Raw genomic sequence first — 9773 nt, 5'->3', positions numbered from 1 at the left:
ATAGGTCCTTCCCGTACGCGCTAGTGTTTACGTTTTGGCCCCTGTTATTAGGGATCTCTCGTACACCCTTAACTGGTTTTGGACAGGGCCTTACATTGTTAATAATTCGTTTCATGTAATCTTTTATCGATATACTCGTCTATCATACGTCATTAGACATTACCGTTTACGTTAGGCGTATCTATACGGCTGGTCCGGTTAACAGATTGGGTACGCTCTAGTTTAGAGGAGGAAACATCCTCAGCGTTGGTAACCCGGATGGATGTCTTGCCAAAGAATCTCTTAGCAAAAAATATTATTTTTCTTCTACAATACTTCACCAGACTGCAGCTACTAAATATCTACTTAAAATACGCTCGTTCAAGGTCACCTGATGATGTAAGGAAAAATAAAAAACAATTCCAAAAGTAATAACTTTATCTTATGTCAAATATGCCGTAAAGTTAATAGAGATTCAAGACATTTAAGCGAATCTAAGATTAAACAAGTAAATTATTTTTATGGAATAATCTCTTGTATGAATTGGAAAACCATAAACCTTGGCGCGGGAGCCATTTGTCTCTTTTGACTTCTTATTTCCAGCAAAAATTTTTTCATCTAACGTTCCAAAACTTACGTTTAAATTATAATTTTTAAAATGAATGTCTTCTGAAGAATTTTTTTAATTGTTGAAAAATCAACTAAAACAGACTAAAAATTTTACAACCTCTAATTATTTCCTAAGTGTTTTTACAAAAGTAAAGTTTTGCGTTATTTTTAATTTTTTCTTCATTTTTTTTTAGATGACGCCTGTCGACCTTCGAAATGGACTGATCACGTTTTGACTTACATTTAACATCATCAAGTAATCTTAACTCGGCAGATTTTAGTCGAACTCATATAATTATAAAAAAAGCTTCCTTGAGATAACAACCAGAAAAGAAATGCTTGTATATAAAGATTAAACAGCTGTTTATTATATCACAGCTAAACAACTATGCTAAAAATGAATTCATTAACTCATAACTCAATACTTCACAAGTTACATTTCGTTTATTTTAAATAGGTAACATCGAATATGTCACATCTACACATTTAACTACACAAATAGGTTTGATAGACTACTTTATAACATTTAATTGTGGTTATTTAATTTCATAGTCACAATGGTTAGAGATTTCGTTCAAGAAAATAACATAGAACCAATAATGAATATGATATTTTTGTCGTAGGACTTTAATAATAAAATAGATGATGCTATTTTTATTACGACTATCCTAAATTGGTAAGTTTAACAATGCTTTCTGGGGGACCAATATTTATTATCGATATATTTATTTTAATATAAGTCCATGTAATTAAAAAACTTACATTAAAATCTTTTCAAGTAATTATAAGCAAAAAATTAAAAAGATTATTTCATCATCTTTGAAATGTTTATGATTAATCTATACATTTACAGATACCAGGAGTGAAACTAAAGATTTCTTTTGTTTTACTCATCAAATATAAAAAACGAAATAAATTCAATGTAAGCTTTGTTATTTCAAAATGGCGGACATAGATATTAGCAATTTACACATATAACATCCTACAGTTCCATTTTCATATTAGTGTCACTTGACTTTTAGTACCTTAATTCAAATTATTTAAACATGAATATAGTGTAAGCTAACTTATACAGTGGAAATTAACATAGTGTAATATAAGTATTAATTCTTAAGGTTTAGCAGAGAAATAGCATTGAGTATCCGGGCAAGGGTTGGGCGATTAAATCTTTTTCCTCCTCTTTTCGGGCGTGTTCTGGAAGAGGGCCTCGTCGGCACGGATCAGCCTGTTGACGGCCCGACTCAACGACACATCTGTTACCAAAAAGGAGATAATCAAACTTCCGATGCGGTGTCTCCAGATTAAAAATAACTATGTAAAATGACAATGCTTCCAAATTTAATATAAAAATTACAAATTAAACATATATAAAGAATTATTATTACTTAGTCAAAAACTTCTTAAATTCCAATTTATATAAAAAAACATCAAATCGCTTTATTTATGATTCCAAAATAAATATTTTAAAATTACAAATCATTATTTATATTAAATATAATAAAGTGTTGACGGTAAGCAGATTGTGTCAATTTAATCACTCATTGCTTAGCAGAAAAATTTAATGAATGAATGGTATTAAAATGAAACAAAATCGAGAAATTTTGGAAAACTCTTTAATGTGATAAAAATTTAACAGTCCACTTACTTTTAACTACATTCTCTTATTTGTGACATGCGTGAAAAAATAATAGATTTTTATATAATCATACAGGGTCCCCACGAAACATGCAATTAAAATATTATTTTGATTTGATCATCAGTCTTCTAAACTTTACATGATATTAAAAAAAAATCTTTGATGGGAATAAATATTAAAAGGCATTAAAAATGTTTGTACCCTATGCAAGAGATAGTAGACCTCCAATAAAAGTTGTTGAAGGAAGCCTATGTTATAAGGCGCACCTAGCTTAAAGCATTTAATAAACAAATTGCTGTTTGAAACTGAAACTGTTTAAGGAATAAAAGGCTATATCACAACTATTATTATTTAAAAAATAAGTCTTTAAAAATATACTCAAATATCATTGTTGTCCAACTCCGGCAGCTTTAAGAGGCCTACTATTCTAGACCCAAGCAACACAACCACTGACCATTATTTTTCCATGCATTGACAAGAATTGACTACTTATTAATTACATAACAAATTCATTGTACTTATTATCTTTGAACGTGACTTTTTCATGACGCCCAAAATCTATAAATTATAAAATAAATTTATGCGTAAACGAAATAAATAAATTATCAAAAAAAATATTTTCATTACCAATCAATTGTAAAAAATTAAACATTATTATTATTGATATAACTAAGTATCTGCAATTTGATAAAGGATCCTATAAAATCAACTATCAAACAAAAGAAAAATATTAAGTACATGATATTAGTTTTAAATAAAATTTAAATATACAAGCCAATTATGAAATGAATCAAAATTCAATTCAAATAATCCACTGTACTTTTAAGAAATATTCAAGGAGAAAATTACTAAGGATAAATTAATTGAAATATGTTTACTTTTCCCCTGGAAAACCTAAAGTACATTATCTTCCTTAACCCATATTGTCAATATTGAACTACATAAACAAAATGACTTACGTCATAAATGCAAATATATTTTTTTTCTACTTAAGAGAAGTTGGCAGTTGATTTCAACAATTATAATTATAACTCGTTTACTCTAAATATATTTTTTAAACTTGATTGAAAAATTTAATGTCATTCTTTTATGTATTTTAACTCAGTTTATATGAGGAAAGAACAATGTAAATTTTGATACTGCTTGAAGAGACCTTAAATAAGTGTAAAATATGTGAATACTATAAAAATTTGATGCATCTATAGCAGTATATGTCCTAAATAAAATCCCGCAATTAAATAACCTACTTACCGTACAAAAAAAAAACATAATTAATAAAATGAGCAAACCAGTTCCATGTTAATTTCAATTGACCCAAATATTTATAGCCATGCATGCCTAAACATATATAATTGTAATAATGTATACTCCAAACAGTCTATATAAATGTTGATAAATGTGACTACAAATTCACCATACACTATTAAATCCGAAAAGATTATTTTACGAGGTCACCATTTGAAGACATATATATTATGAATAAACTTATATTTGTAGCCACCCTCTTAATCTAAGTAAAAAATATTTATTAATTGATATCATAGTCTTAAATTGTTATCAAATTCAAACTTATGATGAGAAAAATATTGAGTAAAACAATTTCAAATAGTCGACCAGTAGTGTTTTTTTTGTCCCGACTGTCACTGCTGCTTAAATGGCAGATTCCACAGGTGGGATGGGTTTTGAGGTGGGATGGCGTAGATCGTGCCTAGCCTTTGAAACTCGTTTAAAATTGCAAAACTCAAGGGCTTCTGGAGGAGTCTCAGCTCCGGCCATTACTATATACTACTATTTTAATAAATTGGTAGTTTTTCAGATTTAATAGTGTACTGAATAATACACCACTTTTTCGTAATAAATTTTAATAGATCATCTCTCAAAACATTTCCATAATAATGAAAATTACTTAAATATATTTGCCAGTATTCCATATTGATTGCATAATTTATTCTCTTTGTATTGCAATATACATCCAAAAACAAATTAAGTCCATTGTATGAATGTTTTTAAGGTTATAAACAGAGATTTGATATTTGATTGAATATTTTTTAACCAAATTAGACGAGTTGTTCTGAATGTGTATGGTATGGGGTAATACATGAGATGGATAAATATACCTGGATGTATGAGTGAGATGCCAAACTACACATACTAATAAATCTAAATTTGATTTCCAAAAAATAACTTCAGGTAAAAATATATCCAAATATCAGATTTCTGGTTATATTGATAAAAATTCTAAAAATCTAAGCTCACAAATTTTTTTTGTAATCAACTAATAATTTAATACTATTTTTTATACTTGTGTATGCTCAATTTTTAATAAGTACAAAAATTTATACATGGGGAGATATTTTATAAGTGTAAAAGTTTAAATCTTTAGGGGTGAATGAACAGCTCATTTGTCAGCAAAACCTTTAAACCTATTTCTAAACATGCTGTATAGCTTCTGAACTTATAGATTCTACAGGGACAGATAATTAATAATAATTAATTCAAAATACGCTTTTTACTACATTATCATTACATAATAATTTCTAAAACCATTGAATTTTGGATAAGGTTTACCATATATTAATTGAGATTAAATGAGCTATACATTAAGGCTTAAAACCTGTACACCTATTTTCCAATCACCCACCCGTGTATAAAAAATCGTTGTCGTATACTTTTCTTTAAATATAAATACACGAAAAGTGATTATTTAAATAGAGAATTGGCTAATAAACATTACTGTAACTTTTTTTATATTTACTGACTTCTTGAGCACCAAAATAAAATAAGGTGGATATTGCAAGTAACCCAATTCGGTACATATTTACCAACCAGGCGTGGTGTTGGCCAGGCGCCGCATTCGTCTCGTATTTCGATCCTGGTCACGAATTTTCTTCTCCATCTCCGCATTGGTGAGTGTTTCAAGATATGGAGCCCATTGATCTGCTTCCGACGGCTGGCGGTATGGAGTCTGAAATGAATTTAATAATTTTTAAGTAAAGATATCATATAACTATAAATCTAAAATGTCAAGTATTTTTAATCATCATTGTAAGATGCTGCATATAGTCTTTCATCATAAATTTCTAACAGGACCAATTTGAAGCAGCCTGTAACTTCGGGAAACTTTAACAAGGTCGTTTTACCAGGCCCAGGTTCTGAGTCCTGTACTATGTTACCTGTCCATGATCTTTACTTCGCAACCTTGATGCTTTAACACAATGCAGTCAATTAACTTTTCTTACAATGGCTTCTTAATCTGATTAATTAATAAGTTGTAACTTTTGAACTTGTAAATTACAACAATATGACTCAAATTCTTATAACGATTTTGAAAATGTTTAAAGCATAATTGATTTAAGCCTTTGCTTTATGGATAGGCAAATTATTTAGTAGCAATGGGCTGCATCCTTTGGCTGAATTAATTTATTACTATTTTTTAATACAGTCATATAGTCATATGAGAAAACATATGTATAAATAAATTGCATATTTGTATTAATCATAATTTGTAGTGGACCATACTAATTACCTCAACAACAGGTAGGGGTGCTTCACTGAAAGCGTAAGTTCTTTGGTGCCATCCTAGCTGTCCACGAACACTGTAAGCTATACCAGTAACAAATTCGCCTCCTAATCCCAACTCAGCACAAAGTTTCATTGCAAATTGTTCAGGGTTATTCTCTTTCTCGGACATATCCCATTCAACCTTAAAAAGAAGTGAATAACAAACAGATTTTAAGCCATGAGATAATGCTTTTCATTATCATATTATCATTAATTTCTCTATTAATAGCATGCACAAGTACAAAAATAAAAAGTTGTGACTTCTCAGTATTCCATGGATTCACCTTGGGGGTGATGGGCCCATATTGTTTTAAGGAGAGGATCCTGCACCCACATTGCTTGTAGCTTACCGACTAGACTCCTCTCCCTGCCTAGCCAAATTTTAAATAAACCTACCAATACTGTTGTGAAAGCTCATTTCAGAAATAACCTGTTATTCACTCTTTTCAAACAAAAATCCTTTAGCAAGTTATGGAGTGTTTTTGCTTTAAAACCTATCGCTCTTCCCTCCACTGCATAAAAATTAGGCTAAGTTACTAATAACATTTGTTATATTTCTGATCCATGCAGCATGTTTTTAGTGACAGTTAATGCTTAGAAATAGCACAGAAAATTTGGTTTAATTAACTTAACAGTTAGATAGCATAGCCAAAAAGAACAAATAGCAAATAACGATTTAATAACAACAAAAATCAATACCATAGTGACTTCACTTATTTTCGCAATAGAGACATGTGTATACTAGTTTTTGACTTATTTACAAAAAAAAAATTCTACAAAGAATTATGAAATAAATAATTACCTGATCAACTAGTGAGGTATTACCAACATGTATGTTCAGTTTTATAATAACTCTTTGATCTGATTGCTCTTCAAGTATAGCGGGGGGCTCACTCGGAAATGCTTCAATCTGTTGACGAATAGATGACGCTATTGCTGGTATGAACGTAACAGTGTTCAACTCAAGATCATCACACAAAACTTCGGCAAACTGCTCCGGGGTAATGATTGACTCTGAAATTGCAAAATTATTCATATCTCACAAAAAAATTTTTGTGGCACAAAAACTAAACCCAAAACAAAAAAATAGATATTTAGCCCAACCACACATTTACTTTTTTAAAACAGATACATCCGATACATTTATCACGGCGTAAATACGACTAGTACTTTTCAGGATCTCTAAGATTAAATTAAAATTCAAAAAATCTAATACACCCAGATAAATACTAAGACCAAGTCAATTAAATAACTAGGAATAAAATCATGGTGAATTTGTAAGTGATGAAGGAAAAAGTAAGAGGCATAATAGTGAAATCTTTACTGGCTAAAGGATTTAGGCCAATGAAGAATAAACAGCCTATTTTTGGAACAAAGCTCTAAAGCAACATTGTTAGGATCATTTCAAAGCCTCCTTAAAGCTATATGAATTATAAGCCTGCACTGTAATTGGTCTTCCTTCATTCATGGAGAATCCACGGAATGCTAAGAATTTACATGTCTATGAAATAGAAATAATTCATGTCTAAAATAACATCTTTTCTTCATATGATTCATATTTGGAATCAAGAAGCTCTAACTTCAACAAAGCTATAAAAGGTCATACAACTATGAACATCATTGGAAGCATGTAACAAAAATAAAGAAAAAATAGTTTTTTTATAAAGTTACCATTTTTATTCCAAGTGAATGTGTCTCTTAGTTTCTGCCCCTCAATCTCCATGTCAAGACGAATCGGAACCAGGATTTGTTTTTGTGATGCATTTTCTAACATAGCAGTCATGTCAGTGTCATCAAAACAGAGAGGAAATGTGCGCACCTAAAAATAATGTTGCAAAATTTATCTATGTAAATTAAAATTAAACCACAGAGCAAATTATAGAATCTAAGTCCAGTCAACGGTAAGGTGTCAAACATTTGCTCAATCCTAAGAAATCATGCTTTAAGATGCAATATAACAAAAAATATTGCATATACAAAGTGTTGCACTATACAAAATAGAAAATGTATTTGTATGTAATTATTGTTTACTAAAACATAAAATTAACAAATATAAAATACAATAATATTAAATAAATCTAATAATATAATAAATGCTTGATTGTGCAATGGTAGCCCAGCAGTATAGGACTAAGACTTGCTTAGGTTACGAGTTTCATTCCCAAGATACAATCTTATATAATTGACACTTTGTGCATTTAATACATAAGATTGCCACAGCTCTCAAACAAATATTCAATGGATGGACAGTAACATCCTCTGAGTATCATAATACAACACTGATTGCCAACCCACCTGCCAGGCACAGTAATTATGGGATATCCCCCATAGATATTTTTGGGGGAGGTATATACCCTGCAGTGGTCATTTATGGGCAGAAACAATGATGATTCAAACATAAATATTTTAATTACTAAAAGGAGCAAGCCAGTTAATTTCAACAGTATAAAGTCATCTGGATCAAATAGTTTGTATTAAACACAATCATTCCTTTTTCTCTTTTTAATTTTGCTCTCTCTAGTACTACCAGAAATCATTTAATCTCATATATAACTTTATTATATATGAGATTTATTCCTATATACTGACCCACCATCATATTGCTGGAACCATAGTTGTAGATACTTGAAATTAATAGAAATATTCATTTTGCCTAATAGAGTTGAGCTAAGAATAAATTTTACAAAATTCAACCTGCAGGTTGAAAAGGTGTACATGAAGTTTGCAAAGCAGGTTGGAGCATCAGCAAGTTTATAAATAAAATTAATATCAAACCTTTTTATTGTGTACTCTAGTTCGGCTAATCTGTGTTGCCTGAGGTACTGCATCTAAATGAGAAGAATTAGGCATAACAGGCAGCCATGAAGGATTGTGTGGCTTCTTACTTTTACTTTCTCTTGGTGTAGCCAACTCTTGACTAACCGAAACTGCTTTGTATCTATAAATTGCAAATCACAAGACAAAATTTCACATCATTTTAATAATTGACAGTGTCTTTTTATATTACATGTATCTTACATGGCTAGAAGGTAATTTAATCATCATAGTATTTATATTTTAAACCAAGAAATAAAACTGTAATGTTTATTCAAGCTTTAACAATACATTGAAAAATATTTCTTTTTAATGTTCTGAAAGTAAAATAAGTAATTTTAAACTAAAAATATAATCACGATTACTTCTAACTTACTTATCATCATTCCCTTCAATTATATCTTCTACTTCAGACGCTTTCAATAATGATACAGAGCTGGATAGCACATGGGGTCCTAAGCCATTGTCAATTAGTCGTTTTCTCTCTTCATTAGTCAAAGTCCTCCTGGCCATGCCAGGGTACTTTTTGTACAGGGAACCCCGAAACAGCCTCAAATAATTACCAACCTATTAAATAAACAAATATATTACTACTATAATAAACACTTGTGTTATTATCAATCGCAAGTACCTTTTAGGTCATAAAATAAAGAGGTAAGATGGTTTTAGCCCAGTCATTTTAAGACAAGGCAATAATTGTTAGGCCAACATTGCACTGGCTATGGCGCCCTTAAACCCAAATAGAAATATTACATATTACTGTTTGACATCAAAGACACATTTAAAGAAGCTTCTGCAAGAAAGGTCTGTCATCAAAGTGAATATAAATTTACTTACTTCGGATCCAACACAGTAAAATTCTCCACCTTCTTCAATTTGAAAACTTATCGGCTTATCGCCGTACGTTCTTAGAGCCATTTTGAATGATTTTTAATACAATTCCTAGTAAAATAAACCTCGATCGTTATTCCTGTAAAATAATAAAAACACTAACACTTCTGTTTAACATATAACCCAAAACGATCTAAAGCATAATCATAGACAACTATATTTTGCATCAAGAATGACGCTTTGATCTTAACAGTCGCGTCAAATTCTACAAAGGAAAGCCTACTCAAAATGGTAGTAAAAATTTAAAAAAAAATTATTACAAAATAACGGATTTCAGTAAAAT

At 30.1% G+C, this 9773-nt stretch overlaps 1 protein-coding gene across 3 annotated transcripts; it reads right to left on the bottom strand.

Annotated features, from left to right (window-relative positions):
- Positions 1-1261: 1261 nt before the first annotated feature.
- On the bottom strand, positions 1262-9647 carry Snr1 (SWI/SNF related, matrix associated, actin dependent regulator of chromatin, subfamily b, member 1). 3 transcript variants are annotated; one of them, XM_068767472.1, is made up of 8 exons: positions 9437-9647; positions 8976-9166; positions 8561-8723; positions 7457-7604; positions 6588-6799; positions 5751-5927; positions 5051-5189; positions 1262-1841 (listed from the first exon to the last, which is right to left on the bottom strand). In XM_068767472.1, the coding sequence occupies exons 1-8, from the start codon at positions 9515-9517 to the stop codon at positions 1750-1752; spliced, it is 1203 nt and encodes a 400-aa protein (XP_068623573.1). In that variant the 5' UTR covers positions 9518-9647; the 3' UTR covers positions 1262-1749. The 3 variants fall into 3 exon arrangements, with proteins under 3 accessions (XP_068623573.1, XP_068623576.1, XP_068623574.1); XM_068767475.1 differs by having other exon boundaries at positions 1752-1841; positions 5047-5189; XM_068767473.1 differs by lacking the exon at positions 1262-1841 and having other exon boundaries at positions 5043-5189.
- Between the last annotated feature and the right edge of the window lie 126 nt (positions 9648-9773).

The sequence above is a fragment of the Battus philenor genome, unplaced genomic scaffold (assembly GCF_028537555.1).
Source record: "Battus philenor isolate CCGP_79_NKW_IND1 unplaced genomic scaffold, ilBatPhil1.0.hap1 SCAF_23, whole genome shotgun sequence".
Classification (NCBI taxonomy): Eukaryota; Metazoa; Arthropoda; class Insecta; order Lepidoptera; family Papilionidae; genus Battus; species Battus philenor.
Note: the sequence above shows the minus strand (reverse complement) of the source record. Positions and strands in the feature narration are given on the sequence as shown.

Coding starts and splice junctions, on each gene's coding strand:
- Snr1 (XM_068767472.1), bottom strand. CDS start 9,517: ATGGCTCTAAGAACGTACGGCGATAAGCCGATAAGTTTTCAAATTGAA. Junction 5,190..5,750: donor CACCCCTACCTGTTGTTGAG/GTAATTAGTATG, acceptor AATTCATTTCAG/ACTCCATACCGCCAGCCGTC. Junction 1,842..5,050: donor CCTGGCCAACACCACGCCTG/GTTGGTAAATAT, acceptor TTTTGGTAACAG/ATGTGTCGTTGAGTCGGGCC.